This window comes from Elgaria multicarinata, chromosome 10 (genome assembly GCF_023053635.1).
Source record: "Elgaria multicarinata webbii isolate HBS135686 ecotype San Diego chromosome 10, rElgMul1.1.pri, whole genome shotgun sequence".
In the NCBI taxonomy this organism is placed as follows: Eukaryota; Metazoa; Chordata; class Lepidosauria; order Squamata; family Anguidae; genus Elgaria; species Elgaria multicarinata.
Window position 1 is genome coordinate 22,808,662 of NC_086180.1, and position 17,628 is coordinate 22,826,289.

Below are 17,628 nucleotides of genomic sequence, written 5' to 3' on the forward strand. Positions count from 1 at the left end.
AGCTCAAAAACTGCTCAACCGCTCTGCATCAACAGGGTCATTCCAAAGGCCATGGTGTGCTGCCAGTGACTATGGGGTTTAGCTTACTAAAAATGGCTCTTGAGGACTATGGAATCCATGTTCTAAGTTCTCCAATAACCTCTTAAACACTCAGTTCCATGTACCTTGGCTGCCTGTCCTCAAAATGACATCATAGCACCTCAGTCAGTGGTTTCAAGAGAGATGGAGAAGCAGAGGTTAGGGAGCAAGGAGGAGACTGCAAGAGTGAACAGGATGAGGAAGGAAGCAGAGGTACTTTAGGAAGGAGGTTTGGTGACTATTATAGCCTGTCATACTCATGTATTGCCCTTCACTAGTAATATACACTTCTAAACATTAATTCTGAGTTTTCCATACAGTGCCCTGAATTACTACTTTTAAGGCTTTATTTCACCCTTCTTTACGTCTTACATTAAATAGCTGTGACCACACCTGCTGTGTGTTTATACTGAACCTTGCAACCACTAATGACAGATTTTCTGTTGCTAACTTGCAGGCATCCCTTAGATCAGAACATAACATTTTGCCATAGATGTAGTCTTTTTCAACAGATTTCAAAGAGGTTTCTTGTTTTACAAATAGTCATTATCCTTTTAGAGTAATCCAAGTAGAATGAATAACCATTACAGTATGTCTTATACATTACATGTATATCTTATACATTTACATGGTGGCCCATTGGAGTACATTGTACCAGATGCTATCCTAGTCTTAATAAGGAAAAATAAATCAATAATTCAGGTTACTCACCAAAGAAGACTGAGTTTACAGTGTATATACATTGCATAGTTTAATAGATAACCATTTCTAAAGACAGGAAAGATGCTAAATCCAAACTTCTTCAATCTTTTCTTACAAAAAGCTATTGTCCTCGATGGCTATCACTTCCATGAAGCAAAACCACATAGCCGCCATGACATCTGGTGCAAAGCTGTATTGTCTTTTATAGTGTGTACCAGGGTCAGCCCTAGGTAGACTGAGGCGGCCACCTCAGATGGTAGAGGCTGCGGTGAGTTGTTGGAGGATAGAATTGTGTGTGCTGCATGGTCTGCTCTACTCCCCACAAGCTAGTCTGCTGTGCTTGAGTCCACTGGAAGATGCAATCCCACTGCCAATGTTGAAGTAAGATTAAACTGCCAGACTGGTCAATATCTGTACATGGAGATGCCATATTTTTGTGAACCGCCCAGAGAGCTTCGGCTATTGGTTGGTATAAAAATGTAGTAAATAAATAAATAAATAAATAAATAAATAATATTGTCCTTAGCTTCAGGCAGGAAAATATCTTGGGCAGAAAATGTCCCTGAATACAGCAGTTTGCTGCATGAATGGCAGGTATATCAGGCAAAATATATATGTGAAAAATGGTCATGCATTATGGTATGTGATATATGGAAGTGATGACTGTGTAGGAAATCATATTTTTAGTCACCAATCTTAGTGACAATTCTGATCTGTACATATGGAGTGACAATTCATTGACCAGGCACAGGCCAGTGAATGAACTGTGGAGCAGCTACTGGTTCCTTTTCTTTTCTACCTTCCAGGCTTGCCCAGATTATATGACCTCTTGCCTGCCTGCCAGTTACTCTACTGCCAGGCCTTGGACCCGAATGCCCCACAAAAACCTACCCCAACCTGGTGTACTTCAGATCTTTTGGACTTAAATCCCCATCAGCCCCAGCCACCATGGCCAGTAGTCAGGGATCCTGGGAGTTACAGCCCAAATCATTTGGAGGGCACCAGATTGGAGAGGGCTGTTCTACACATATCGTTAATTTTGGTATTGATAATACTAGAACCTGAGGTTGTCCCATGTAGCTGATTGGTCGGAGATTTAAGATGGACCAAAGGAAGCACTTCTTCACACAGTGAATTGTAGAATTCGCTACCACAACATGTAGTGATGGCCACCAGTTTGGATGGCTTTAAAAGGGTATTGGACAAACTCCTGGAGGAGAAAGCTATCAGTGGCTACTAGTCCTGATGGCTGTATGCTGCCTCGAGTAGTAGAGTAAGTATACCTGTGTACACCAGTTGCTTGGGAACATGGGCAGGAGAGTGCTGTTGCACTCATGTCCTGATTGTGGGTTTTCCGTGGGCAGTTGGTTGGCCATGTGTGAACAAAATGCTGGTCTAGTTGGATCCTTGGTCCAATCCAGCGTGGCTCTTCTTATGTTCCTAAACATTCATTCATTTATTTATTTTATATATTTCTTAGTCACCATTCAAGACCATGGTCTTCCCAAGAAGGCTTGAAATGTAAAATAGTAAAGTTCTGTATGCAATTTAAAAAACACCTTAATTTAAACAATTTAAAAGAAGGCCAGTAAAAATAAAATCTAATTCCAAATACCTCAGAGCAGCAGTAAACTAGATAGTGAACCAAAATAAACTATTACAATTGCAAAGCAAATTTTGAAAGTTTCCTGGAAGCTTAATATGATTGTATTAATTGTCAGGTGTAAGGAATTGACACAGTGGTTGGAAAATATCCCCTTGGTATAGAAATTTATTTATTTATTTATTACATTTCTATACCGCCCAATAGCCGAAGCTATTTTCTGTGAAAATAATGAAAAAATAATGAAAAATAATAAAAATAATGAAAAATAATATCCACTGGCTAGGTTATAAACATTATGTCCCAGAATATATTTAGGGTGCCTGAATTAGAAACATGAAGCAAATAAGGCTATTTTAAATTTCTGCTAAAACTATTTTTATATCATCGTTTTGATAGAGAGTGCTCTTATTTTCTAAGCCTTTGGAGTGATGGCACCCAGCGGCCATATTTGCCCTCCCTGACAGGAGTCCCAATCTGGCTTTCTGGGGTTCCCCTCCCCCAACCATGACTTGTTTGCTGGTTTCCCAGCTTCGTGCATTTTTTCACCATTCTAAAATGTTGAAATGCCTCTCCAAAGGCAGTAAGCTTTAACCTACAATATGCTAGTATTTTGGTTTCCAGCCCTTTAACCTTTGGTCTCTTTTGCCTTCAATCCCTCCCACCACTGGAATGTGACTCCTGATAGTTTCTCTGAAATGGAATTCAGCCTTTGAACTGAAAGAGGTTCCCCAATCCTGATTCAATGGGCATGTCTACACCATAGGGTGTAGAGGGAGGGAGAGGGAGGATCGCAGACTTACCAGCTTCTGTGATCCTCCCCCAGCATCTAGATGGCTGCATGGCGTCCCAGTCGCCTTTTTTTAAAAAAAACCCACAAACCAATAAAAAGGGAGAGGAGTGCACTTGCGCTCCAATGCAAAAGCAAGTTCAAACAAACAAACAAACAAAAAAACCCTGACCCCACTCCCCACCCCCAATGGGCATGGATTGCCGCTGTGCAGCTCTGTGCCCATTTCAAGCACCCTGCTACTTGTGGGCAGGATGGGATCACCCAGGAGCAGCAGCCACATGGCCCGCACTCTGCCGGATGGTCCTGGGACCACAGAAAAGTTGGGTTTTCCGTGGTTCCCTATGCCGGCAAAGGCCCTTGCTTGTCCTGGATTGTCCCTGGGTTCTCCTGTGCATCATGTAAACACACAAGGACAATCCAAGGACTACCTTGGGATATACAGCTGGTGTAGACATGCCCGATGTCTTACCTTAAGGGATAACCATTCCCTGGAGCAGTAAATTGCCTTTAATGCTTTGCCATGAGTTTTATTCCACAAGTATTTCAAGAACACTAGAGGCAGCAATATAATTTGATGCAGAATGAATGTGGGAAGGGAAAAATGTTTTATTAGCTGAGAGGAAGCATAAATTAGTCAAGATTATTTTAATCCTCCGTGGGAAATCTGTGGATTATATTTAGTATACCTGGATGTCTTTTATGCCACTGTAATTAAAAGCTGTGATTGGCATTTTGTTCTGAGTGCTGGAAAATGACAAGCCTGCAATGTGATATTGTATTTTATGCTTTTTTGGGGGGGCACGTTTATTCATTTTATGTTATTGGTTTTATTGTGATTATATTTGTATTTTTATCATTATTGTAAAAAGCCTAGAGAAATTTATTTTAATAAAGTTAATAAGTAGAGTGGGAGAAAAAAAAATAAAGTTAATAAATATGAAAGGGCAAAGCTGGTCTCCACTTAATAGCTGTGATTTCTACAAATTCTCCATTTAGTGCATCGGTAAAGGCCTATACAATACAAGTTTGCTATATAAGTAATAATTATGTAGAGAGCATATTGGGGTTATTTAAAAATAGATGTTATAAACTGAGTCAAAATATGCTTTATTGGAGCTTTATGTTTTAGCATGGCATACTAATATTTATTGTCCGGTAGTTTATTTCGGCTCAGTGACTAAAATCCTTCTACTGTACTAATTTTTATATTGGAATAACTGTTCATTTGCTGGAATAAAACTGTCGTCAGTGTTTTGGTTCTGGTACATGTTATTGTTGCACCTTTTCTAATGAAACACCCGCTGATGGTCAGAATCCATTTATTAGAATCCCTCCCCTCTTAACACTATGGATAGTTTTGGCACTTAATGGGTCAGGAATTGCATTTGATTCTAACCACTAATTTTCAGTTATTAGGTACTGCATTGTTAATAGACAAAATAAAACATGGGGATGAGTAAGATGGGAGGATTTTTGATAAACATATTGCTGTACTGTTGGGCATATGAATGGGGTAGTAGCACTAAGTCTATCTTTAATGTTGCCAGAGAATAACTTTTTGACTGGCAGACTGCCATGCTCAACCGAGATCGGTAATAATGATTTTTCTGTTTAGTCTTACCTAATTCAGTTGTCTATTAAATCTTTCGGGTTTTTTGATATATCAGTTTTGGTAAAGAACATCCCTAATCATTCTCATTTTCTAATGTTTATGTGCCATATTGGTTCTATAAAACAAAACAAAGACAGAAAAAGGATTAATTTGTATAGTTTTTAAAGTGATATACCTTCTTTTAGGAATTGTGAAAATGGAGAGAGTTCATTACAGGGAAAGCCTGGTCCTGTCCATCCAGATCTGGAAGCTGGAGATCAGTTCTTTTAAGGAATTCATCATTTTAAGCTGCTGAAGAGGATCTTTTTGGTTGAACTCCATTTGGCAGATTGGACACCTGGCTTTTAATTTTAATGTCTAATGGCATTATGTTCTATTGGATCTGATGTCTGTTTGAAAGCAATATACTTATAATGTATTTATCCAAACTTTGTGCTAGAATTGCATTAGATTTATCTCTCGATAATTTATACAAAGGTTCTATACCCTAACTACTATTGAGATATAAGCCAACTACCATTTTCTGTTTAATTTTATTTAATGCAGTTATCTATTTGACATGGAAAAATTAAAGTGCCTGGGTTGAAAGCACATAATCTAAAAAGGGGGACCTAAATCAATCTTCTACCTAGTCTGCTCTGTTTAGTTCCCTCTCCCCAGGTAAACGTGCAAGTGCCATGATGGGAGAGAGGAGTCCAGTGCTACTAGCACATCCATATTTTCTCATTTTTTATGCTCAACTGAAGGTGCCTGATTCATCCCAGGGTTTGTCTCTCATCCCATGCTTCACAATGGCTAGTTGTAGAAGTCAGACATCCCACACAGTCACTTTGAACTTACTGCCCCATTAGGATTTCTGTGTTGAGACTATACACCTCCTAATAGTTGCATAGTTATCTCTCCATATTTTATTGCCCCTGTTGCAGTGCTGTGAAGACTGCAAAATCTACACTTGTTTTAACTTTCCATTCTATGAAATGTGTCCCATTTTGCTGTCTTGGTCACTCCATTTTCCCACTGGCTTCTTCTGCTATTAACTCACAGCTTTTTTCTATCCCTAAGAACTGTGCAATCCGCCCCAGACCCACTTCTTTTCCCTTGGTCCCTCTTTTTTTAATTTCTATGCCTCCATCATCCCCTGATTCCTCAGATAACTTCTTTCCAATGTGTGATCCTTCTACCCCATTTCACTACCTTTCCTAGCTTCTCTGTATGCTTGCACTCTTGTATGTCTACTTACCATCCTGTCAATACCTTCCAGTCCTGTCTTTAGGTCCTGCTAAGCTTTTCCACAGCTTACTCTTTCATTAGGCTATTCTTTCCTCAACTTCCTTCTGACCTTCCCCTCAGGCATATTTTCTTCACCTCCTCTTCCTTCAAACTCTTAATTTATTTTTTTCAATCCAGTGTTGCTCTATTTCCCTTCCCAGCTACCCAGTATCTTGGCATCATTTCCTTTAGTTCCCAACTTCCTGCAATCTCTCCTGCTGGTGATTTCTATTTTTGCTTTCTTTCCCAAACAGCTTTGTGTTGCACACTAGGGCATGGGTGATGGGGGGGTTTCTCCAGTCAAACTGACCTTTCATATTAACTTATGGAAGGGGATTGTTGCAAAAATTCTATTGCTGACAGTTTTCCTCCACCAATAATACAGATTTATTAATCCTGCCACAATATCTTTTATCCTATCACATTAATAATACTTCTGTGTGGTGATGGATAACTACCTGTAATTGTGAATATATTAATGTGTATGTTGTATACATGGTTGTGTAATTCTGAGAACAATGGAAAAATGAGAAAGAAACATAAACCCCAACGTGATGTGAACAGCCAATGTAGGTAGGAAAAGAGCAGTATTTACCTGGAGGAATGTCATGTGCACTATTTGAAACTGCATTTTTATGTGGTGGTGCCTCTTAAGACAAAATTTGGAATGATAGATTCACAAATGCCACAGCAGATATCCCCAGATCTGTGTGGATGTTGCAAATCAAACTTCTGTGCTAGAGAATAAAAGAATCAGCCTTTGTTTCAAAGAACCATTAATATGCTGCATTTTTTTGATCTTGTATTTCTGGAATAGTATTTTAGGGTTAGGAGAGGAGACAGGAACTTATAACTGCAGCTTATAAAGTCACTGATATTGCATGCTAGGGCTCATTGTATGGTGGGATTTATTCAGATGTGATGTGACACCATATTCCTGAAAAAAATTACCAGCTGTTTATATTTTTTTTAAAAATCAACCAGTCCCGTCACCCCACCCCCCCAAAGTAAAATTGGTATTGTTCCTTCCTATTGATAGGGCAACTTCTAATCACTGAAATAAATGACAACATTTTAAAATGTGGGTTAGTGTACTTGAGAATGTAGAATTTAATGTTCATAACCAGGCTGTGTAAGGTAGGTTAAGATATTTGGCTGGCCCAAGATCCCTCAGCCTTATTAAGCTGGATGCCTGAGTGGAGAGTTGAACCCAGATCTCCTTGGCCAAAATACAACTTTATAGCCACTGTGCCAAACTTCCTCTCTTTCTTCGCACTTCCTGTTTTTATTTTTGCTTTGTATTTTACAATATAAGTTGTTGCTATATTATGAAATAATGCAATTTTGGCATGACATGAAATTTTCCAGATTGCTGAGTAACATCAGAGCTCCTCGTATTGTGTTAACCTATTTCCATGTTTGAAATAAGCAGGAAAAGGTGAATAAAACAAAAATTTAAGGAACAAAGATATTTACTATTCTGAATTTCCTGTAGCAAAGAGCACATTGTTTTTGCTTATTTAAGCCACAGTGGGTGGCAGCATATGGGCTCTTTCAGGGTTGTGGATGGTTTGTTAACCATGCTAACAAGCCACCCTCGCTAGGTTCAGATGACACAATAAGCCACAGCAACTGGCTGCCAGCACATGCCATAATCCACCATGGGTTAGATAACCCATGGTGGGCTGTGGCAATTGTGTAAAACAGATAATTATTTCATTTTCTGATATGGCTGTGCTGAATACTGACATGATCTGAAGAGGTTTTATTGTGTCACCTTCTCTGCCCATTGCACAGGTACAGAATAGTAAGGAGTGTGTTGTTGTGCCAGGAGCATTAGTGTTATGAGTGGTCCCACCAATAATCCAACATTTCTTCATGGGTTATCCCTCCTTGCCAGAAACAGATTTCACAAATTTGTCAGTACTTCGGCAGTAGAGGCCAGTGTCTCCAGTTTTAGAGGGACAGTGATTCCATTTTGGGTTTCAGTTAGAAACAGCTAGACCTCTTAAGGTGCTATCCAAAATGTTGACCCTTGGGATAGGGTGTTGCACCTTGGATAGCACTTTTAGAGGTCTGGCTCGTTCTAATTAAACCCCAGAATGGAATCACCACCCCTCTGAAACCTGAGCCATCAGCCTCCACTGAACTTTCATCTGAAGGCACATGGTTTTGGTCTGGACAGTACCTGGATGGGATCTACCCAGCAACTCCTCTGTAACTTGTCCTCTATTCTAGTTGACTGCCAGTGCCGCTAGCTAAACATAATAAAACATTCTGAAAAATATCACACTGGTGGTGGTGGTTTTCTTTTCCAAAAATACATAAGGGTACTTGATTTTGACACAGACATAACGTTCACGATTTCTTAATGGAGGTTAAGGGAACTCAGTGACTTTGCACATTCCCTTCCTCCTCTACCCTTGCTTGCAAATTCACCTGTTGCTTCCCTTTTTCCATGGTGCATAATTACAACTGCACCTACGTTAACATTAACTATGGTTGCTTCAGATCAGAGTTTTTGCAGACTTTGAAATAGCTTGGATACTCTGGTTAAAGTTATTTAGTATTTATTAACATCGGTACAGGCATAATACTGCACCACACTTAGTTCTGGAAAGAGAAGAGGGGAGAAGGGGGAATCATGTAGGTCCTTGCTACCGCATCATATCCCAGCCAGAAGTTGGGACAAATGAAAAGGTGAGAAGAGAACTCCTGTGACTAGCCCCACCCTTGAGCTCTTGTATGCAGACTCTTTCCTCAGCAGCATGGAATCTGATGAGAGGAAATTCCTTCCCACACCAGCAGCTTTTAACAGCTCATCTCTTTAACTGAATCCAGATTTACAATCCTACTGGGGGTTGTACATTCAAAATAGCTAACTGTGGCTTAAATAAGCCATGATGGGCTGCGGTGAAGGTGTGAGCCAGCCCAATGCATGCCTAGATTGGCATTAAGAGAACAAGCATACACACACACACACACACACACACACACACACACACACACAGAGGCTTGCACATACTTTACCCCTTAAGCAAAGCTATGGGGAGGAGTTGAAGAGCTTTCACTTCTGGTTTTGAATAAGCACAGTTTTGTCATATCATCTGAACCAGGCTTGTTTTCACTAACCATAGTTACGATTAACCACAGATGATGATGATGATGATGATGATGATGATGATGATGATGATTAACATGTATATCCCACCTTTAGGGTTCAGATAACATGCTAAACTGCAGTTCTTCTAAAGGAAGCTGGAAACTTCTCATCTCCTTGCAGCTGTGTTAGAGTAGTGGAGAGTGCACAAGTCTGAATGGATGCTGGGCTCATTCTTGTAATGCTAAACTGTGGTTTAGTGTAGCATCCAAATGTATCAACGTTTTTCCCATAGCGGAACCTCAAAATTCTCTATGGATTTTGCACCTATGAATAGGTGTAATTCAGTGGCAACTATGGCCATAGCTAGACCTAAGGTTTATCCCTGGATCGTCCAGGGGTCAAACCTGTTCATCTAGGTGACACACAGGGGATCCAGTGCTCAGGCAGGGGCGAACCCTGGATGATCCCAGGATAAACCTTAGGTCTAGTTGTGGCCAAAATGCATGTAACACTAATATCCAGTGGTGAGGAAAACCTATTGGTTAGATGAGATGATACACAAATATTTCCTATGTCTGCTATCACCCTCCTATAAATGGCAAATGGTGTGGTTTTTGTTAGTTAATCTGTTGGAGTGCAGTGTTGTGTTATAATTTATGCATGGGACAATTCAGTTACAAATCCATTCAACATAATCTGAAACAGTTCTTGTTCAATTTTCAGATGCAGATGATTGGTTTTTAAATACTAAATAAAGATTCTGGTTTCTTGAAGTGTGAACTAAGATATTGGAACCTAAGGAAACTAATAGTCCCTGTAAAGCTCTGTGGCTTCATTGACAAATCCCACTGATTTAAATAGGCGAATTAAGCATGTACTTAATGGGATCCCAAAGTGCTTAACATTTTTCTGTTAAAGGCTACATTGTGAGTTATAGGACTGTTGGTACTACAGAGAGGATATTTCCCCTTTGAATTCATATGATGTGTTTCTTTCCTTCTTTTAGAGCACCTGCAGCACCAAAACCTGATCCTATACCTGTGCAGCAGGTAAGTTTTTTCCTTCTTTAAATCTAGGGGAGTTTAGGCAGTTAGCTTCTGCACATCACTGATATGTGTCTATTGACATGAGCTATTGTTTGAAAAGCTCTTCCAGTGCAACATGGTGCCCTCTCCCCTAAATTTGGCTTGTCAAGATATTTGCCTTGAGCTGTCAAGGCCTACCCAGCTTTTGCCCTGACACACCTGAGATGAGCCCCCCAATACCTGAATTGGGCTTCTTCCTTGTTCCTATTTTGTGGTTTACTCAGTGTACCATCCTGGCCATAACAAGCATAATACAAGAGTTCAAGGTTGATTTCAAAAGCCAAAATACTTAGGACATATCTGTTCAATTAGTGCCCAAAGCATGTGCTATCTAGTCCCTCACTCCCTTTCCTCTAGAATTCAACTGTGTGTCACTCAAAACCTCCTGAAAAATAATGTCATTTGTGAGCTCTTGTGAGAAGAACTTCGTGCCAGTTGGTTTAATTGAAGGCATTCTTGCTGGATATTTGTAGCCACAGTAGGATATGGTGAACAGTGCAATCTCCTAGGTATAATAGCCCTAGATGTTAAGTCATAGTTAATACAATGGCATTTCTCCTCCATAGGGGCATGCTTGTAATATATGACCCAACTATGTATTTATCCCTTCTAACCACTGGAGTTGTTTTTCTGCATGCCGTTCCAGTATAATACCCTTAGACCAGAATCTTATGATCTAGTAAACAAAAGAGAAACTATGTGAGAATAGCTTTTTAATATCTAATTTTCCTTAATCTGGATTTTATTGTTTGCCACCTTGAGTGCCATTTTTTGGCAGAAAGCTGGGATATAAATAAATAAAATAAATAAATAATTAAAATGTCGAGCTGTTCCCTTTCAAAACAAGAATATGTAAATCTGTCTTTTAGTTAAAGTGCTAAGGAGTAATGCTACGAAGCCAGGAATTTCTGGCTTACTGCTAGCAGGGTTTTATATGGGAAATGAAGGTCCAAGTTACAAAGAGCTACTTTAGGTGAAGCCAAGAGCTTGGGTGTGTCCAGTAGAATTTTTAAACTTCCCTCCACACCCCATTTGGGCAGCAAAGCTCCATGAAATATATCTAACTGCTTTTGAAATTCATTTCAGTTCTGGAAGAGGTTAGCCATGTGTCATGGGGTGGGGGTGGGGGCATTGCTTAACAAATAAAGTCCAAAGTTCCCTTGAGCACACGGAACTAGTCAAGTGGTTCTTCAATCCTGGCCAAAAAAGTAAGATTTATTACAGGATTTGTGCCTTCTTCTATTTATATATAGTCCTCCTTGCACTGGCTGAGTCTCCTTTTTGTCTTAACTATCAAGACCAATTGAGAGTAAAACATTTCCCCCAAGATAATCCTAAAATATGAGGGTTCCCAACTGATGCATGTTCCACTTTTTCTCCTCAATAATGCATGCCATGTGTGTAATTGGTGCTAGTGCTTCACGGGTAAAGTGATGTTATTGTAACCCATCATTAGTCATCGGTTTGCATTTCAAGATGAAACTGCTACAGATGACTGTGATATTTTGCATGATGTGTATGTGTGCGCTCGTGTGGCTTCCTTGTGTATTTTTGTGTTTTTATTTCACCTAGGTAGAGCCTAAGGAACTAGTTAAGCCTGTGCCCATTGCATCCGCAGTCGTACCCAAAGTTTCATCCACAGCCAACGTGGCCTTCAATAAAGCCCCAAGGCCATTTGGGGCTGTATCATCCTCCAAGGTCACTTCCATTCCATCGCCATCGTCTGCCTTCACTCCAGCCCATGCGGGCTTTTCATCACGTGCTTCCCCTACACCACAGGCCACTGTCACGCCTCCCCCATTCACTGCCTCTGGACTGCATGCTAATGCCAAAGCTAATGCTGACCAGCGTTCACCTATGCAGAGCGCTGCTAAACCGGCAGTTAATATCCCATGGCAGCCCACACACACTGCATCCTTGAACACCCCTTCCAACGAAAATGCCCCGGAAGTGCCAGAGGGGCAGCGAAGAGGATTCAAAGAGAACCAGGGTGACAATAAGCAGCAAAATGGGTAGGTAGTTTCAGGGCACTTTTTTTTCCATTTTGAGGTTTTTGAAACATTTTCCTAGGCAATTTATTGATTGGTCTTTCTACTTTGAGGAACAACAATAAATCTTCTAGGGGCAGTTCTGGGGTCTATGAAATACTCCCCCTCTCTCTAACAAACATATTTGGTTTTATATCACATTAAATCTCATGACTTCTCCCAAAGAAACTAGGGAATCTAGTTCAACGAGACTGCTGAGGATTCTGTGTTAAAGATACCTAAGTTTCCAAGCATCCCTGAAGAGATGGAATGATTATTAAACAAGTTTTAAATGTCTTGCAAAAATGTGTCCTTTTATGACAACTTATATTTGATTTTAAATACAATGTGGAACCTGCAACAGAAAGATGTACTGTACAGTACTGCTGTTAGTGTTTTCAGTCAGTCAGCTATGCTCCATTCTGTTTCCTCCCCCGAAACGAGTTTTCCGTCCCCTGCCCCAAACAGTCATCATTCCATGGCTATGGAATGGCCCAATTGCACTGTTCTGGGGTGTTTCACCCTTAATTTTTTCCCCCTAGAGATGTTTTGCACTTCTGGAAACCTTAAGGTTTCCCCGAGCGTGCTGAGTTCTTGTGTGTGGATAGTGCCGTTTTGGCTAAGTAAACAGTGGAACTCATTTCTTAACTCAGGGAATGCTTTGGAGGTTCTTCCCCACCCCTTAAATGCTCTATTACATCATCACCATATGTTGCATTGGAATTGTAATCACATTGGGGCTTCTTCTTTCTCAGGCAAAGAGGTCTTGATAGTTGGTTGTACTGGGCTTTGAAACCCAGCAGCATTCCATGTACTGTGTAGTATGGAGTGAAGCTCAGTTTTGTAAGGAGAGAAGTAGGCATTGAATAATGGAAGATGCTTTGTTAAAGGTTCCTTTGTAATTGTGAAAACTCATTTAGCCAGTAACAGGATACCGAAGAGGAAATAATTTTGAACGTGGGCAGTTACATACTGAGAGTTCTAAAATTCATCCTAAGGAACGGAGAAATGGCAGATGGAGAGCTTGTTCTGTAGAGAATCATGTTTGAGCTTGCCTTGGTTTATCCTTTTTTCTGGGAAGCTCCATGATACATAGATTCAGATAAAAGCTTTAAAAATAACCCTATTTTCCTATAAACACCATCATATCATATATCAGTTACATTTGCCAGTCAAGCAGGTACAGTGTATTTGATAAATATGAACTGCCAAATTATTTTAAAGCAATTATATCATGCTCATTTGGTTGCTGATATTTATTAAATTCACTTTACATGCTTGATTGTCAAGTGTGAGTCCCCAAAATCTTTGCAAGATCATGCACCTGCGACATGGAATGGGTGGGGTGGGGGGTCAACAGGAAATGGTACAGGACATAACTAGTATGAGAGATCTGAACCAATTATGTCTGTATTTCAGTACAGACCTTCTTCAAGGGCAGAAGGATCCAGTTGTGCTGGATAGATATTGCCTTAACGGGAAAACTGTATGCAGGGCTGGCACCAAGGGTTAGAAAGAGAGTGAGGAGCATGCTTGTGCATTTGGAGGCTTCTATATCTTACAGAGAAAACAATTCAACTTTGCTGAAAATATTTCTGAAATGAACAGTTTGCAAAGAAAGAACTTGATATTTATGCTAGACAGTTTTAATTTTTTAAAGCCGATTTTTTTAATAATAATAATAATCTGAATATGGGGGCCTGTGAACATTATGCCTTTTAATTGGATGCTGCCTTAAACCTTTCACATCCATTTTCATTAATGTACTATATCTATACCACCCAATAGCCAAAGTTCTCTGTGTGTTTTTCAAAGATAAAAAACCCCATTAAGGGCACAATCCTGTTGGGTTGATCTTAAACCTCCGAACTCAGCAGAAGTGATCTTCACCTCCCAGTCCTCCCGCCTTGCATTTTTCACTAGGTGGGCTTTCTTTTTTACCTATCTAGCGTTGGTGTTTCAGAGGGGGAGGGAAGGAGGTTGTTGAGGCCTCAGGAGAGCTCATATCCTGGCCTCTCCAATCTCTTCCCCTCCCCACCCACTGAAACTCCCTCTGTCCCCACTTTCCGAGGTCAGTTCCTAACCTTGGAGAGTAGCTGATACAGCTCTTTCCACCCTGACTGCTAGGGGGAGAGGGGTTGGAGCTCCAATTCTCTCCTCTGAGATTGAAGTGCTGTCTCTGACCTTGGAGCTGGGAATCTGAAGTATCCTGTGGCCCCATAGAAATTATCTAGGAGCCATAGGATTGCTCCCTACAAGTACATTATACATAGTATAAAAAATTACATACAAACATGTAGTCATTACACATAGTTGCACATATATCTAAACAATTTTAAACCATCAATAGTAAGGAAAATCCAGAATTTGATTAAAAACTCATCATATGCTGCGAAGTGCCTGTGAGAAGAGGAAAGTCTTAACCCAGTGCCAAAAATATAACAATGTTGGCACCTCATCAGCAAGATCATTCCCTAATTGGGGGCTATCACTGAGAAGGCCCTCTCCATTGGTGCTGCCTTACAAGCCTCCCTCGAACATAATACATGTATAGGTTCATGTTGGGAGAATCACTCCATCAGGTATTGCTGTTCCAAGCCATGTAAGGCCTTATAAGTTAAAACCAGCACCTTGAATCAGGCATGGAAACATACAAGCCACCAGTATAAATGGGCCATTTAAAACTACATATAAAAGTAGTTTTATATGTTTGGAACTTCTTGTCCCTGGTATGTATCTGGATGCCACATTTTGCATGAGCTGCAGATTCTGAAGTATCTTCAAAGGCAGACCCATGTAGAGTGTATTGCAGTAATCTAACTTGAAGGTTATAAGAGCATAGACAACTGAAGCCAGGTTATCCCTGTCCAGATAGGGGCTTAGCTGGGCCACCAACTGAAGTTGGTAGAATGCACTCCGTGCCACTGAGGCCAACCTGAGACTCAAGTGACAAAGATGGTTCCAAGAGGAACCCCAAGCTACAAACCTGCTCCTTCAGGGGGTGGAACCCCTTCCAGAACAGATTAAGCACTCTCCATTCAGTCAAAAAAACCACACATTAAATCATCTTAGTCTTCTCTGGATTATGTTTAAGTTTATTAGCTCTTATTCAGTCAGTTTTCATAGACAGGCATCGATTTAGCACATCTACAGCCTCACCTGATAAAGGTGGAAAGGAGAAGTAGAGCTGCATGTCATCAGCATACTGATGGCAACACAGTCCAAAACTCCAAATGACTGCACTCGAAATTAAGTTATCTTTTTTTATTTTAATGGAACTCAGACTTTAAATCAGCCTTCGACTCAATTCCCAGAGGCAAGTTATGGGAAAAGTTTGAGGCTACTAACATCGATGTATTTATTCTTTGCACTGTAACATGCATTTTCAAAGTTACTATAGACAGTGTTTGTTTTTTTAAAGAACTTCCAGAAACAATGAGATACATACCTAGTGTTTCACATAAAATGTGTTTCACAGACAGGGCCAACAAAATGTGCATCTAAAATAAGCCCCTACAACCCAAATCTTGCATGTTTTCTCAGAAATCTGTCCACAGAATCAATGTGCATAATTCTGAGTTCATAAATGCTTGGGAGAAGTGTATAGAATTTATTTTTCTTTCTGACAGCTCATTTGCTTCAGCAGAATCCTTACAATGCAACCCTTATGCATTTTATGTTGCACATATGGCATAGCAATTGTTACTGCTCTTATGAACAGATGATGGGATGGGTCCACACCCTCAAAAATAGATGGGAAGAGTTCCTGACAACTCTCAGCAAAGAGAAAAGCTTATAAATACATCTTGGCAAACACTTTGTAGTCTTCCGGGAAAGCTGGCTTTTGCAAATATAAAGTCTGGACTTGCCATTTAGCTGCAGTAATCAGCATTAAAAAAACAACTCAATTTATAACTACAATTTATTATTATAAAATGAATTTCTGCTGCTAAGATTCAAACTATCTTTCTCAACAGTTGGGATCTGATTGTGTAGGCTAATGTTAAAATTGTTTCATATACATTTTCTCCAGGAATATGCACAAGAGCCCCATAAGGTAGATCACTAAGAACTTATATTATACATATGAAGTTGGAGGCAGTTGGCTTGCCTAGTGAGTTTATAGAGAGGCTTTAATCAGGAACTCTCATATTCAAGGCCCCTAAACTACAGCAGTTTCCAAGTTTTATTTTATATTAGTCAGCCAGTCAGTCAATTTTATGGCATATAACCATAGGTTGTTATAATTTACTAGAAACGAGATGGAATTAAATAACTAGTACATGAAATCCAGGTTATCTCATTAATTACATCTTGTTTCCTTCTTTGCTTTTCTTGATATAGTGCTATATAGTAAGTGTAGTTTTTCTTAACTGTACACATCACCAAGTTAAGTTTTGTGCAACAGAAATATGCCAGAAGTACTACTGCAATTTGGATGCTCATGCAGCTAAGCAATTTTACATTATTCAAAATCCATCTGAAGCCTACTTTCTGTTTACATATATTCAGTGATGTTATCTGGCAAAGTAAAAGAAGCTGTAGACTTGTTGGGCTTAGCTGTACTGAAAATATTATGGTTTCAAATGATGCTCGAGCAATTATTAGTGTGAAAAGAATTTGCTTACACATGAGAGATCTAGTGCCGATTAAACATCAAGACGTTGCACTGCCCTTTTTACAAATATATTTAGACCTCAGTAATACAATCTGTTTACTGGAGGTCTTCATAGTCAGTAGCAAGTCACATCTATGCATGCAGTGTACTTTGAGATTAAGCACAAGCAATTAGTAGTTCTTACTTTTGTGCCTTGAGGGTATAGTTTGAGTACCATTATTTACAGAAATTAGTTCAGAAGTTAAATCCAGGGAAATGATAGGACAAATTTTCAATGTATAAAATGTAAGCAAGGATGTACCTTGCATGTGTATTGCTCCCATACATTTAAAACTGAAACTCTTAATTCTAAATCAAAACGTGAAAGCTTTTAATATGAAGTATGTTTATATAAGCAAGCTTTTGAAATTACATATGAATTATTAGCCACAATTTATATTCATTAAGCTTGCAATCCTATCCTCATCTACCTGGACATAGGCTCCATTGTAACAACAGGACTTACTTCTGAGTAGACACATATAAGTGTATGTGTTTAATATTCATGGAACTTCTTTCCTGTGTGCTCAAAACTAATTCCTACAATTTGGCTTGCTTAGGATCACTCTGGGAAAATTCAAATTAGAACTGGGGACTTCCAGTTCCTGCTCTTAATCACCATGCTACATCAGCTCTGATTAACAATATGTCATAATGGTTCATCAATGCCAACATATCTTAACTCCAAGTTTCAGTATA

The 17,628-nt window shown here is 39.6% G+C and overlaps 1 protein-coding gene across 1 annotated transcript in view; it reads left to right on the forward strand.

Moving 5' to 3' along the window:
• PDLIM5 (PDZ and LIM domain 5) overlaps nucleotides 1–17,628 on the forward strand; it is a 148,198-nt gene that overhangs the window by 52,205 nt on the left and 78,365 nt on the right. Inside the window, exons 4-5 of the mRNA XM_063135882.1 lie at nucleotides 10,167–10,209; nucleotides 11,818–12,257. Of these exons, the coding sequence (XP_062991952.1) occupies nucleotides 10,167–10,209; nucleotides 11,818–12,257 (483 nt within the window). The remainder of the gene's footprint in view (nucleotides 1–10,166; nucleotides 10,210–11,817; nucleotides 12,258–17,628) is intronic.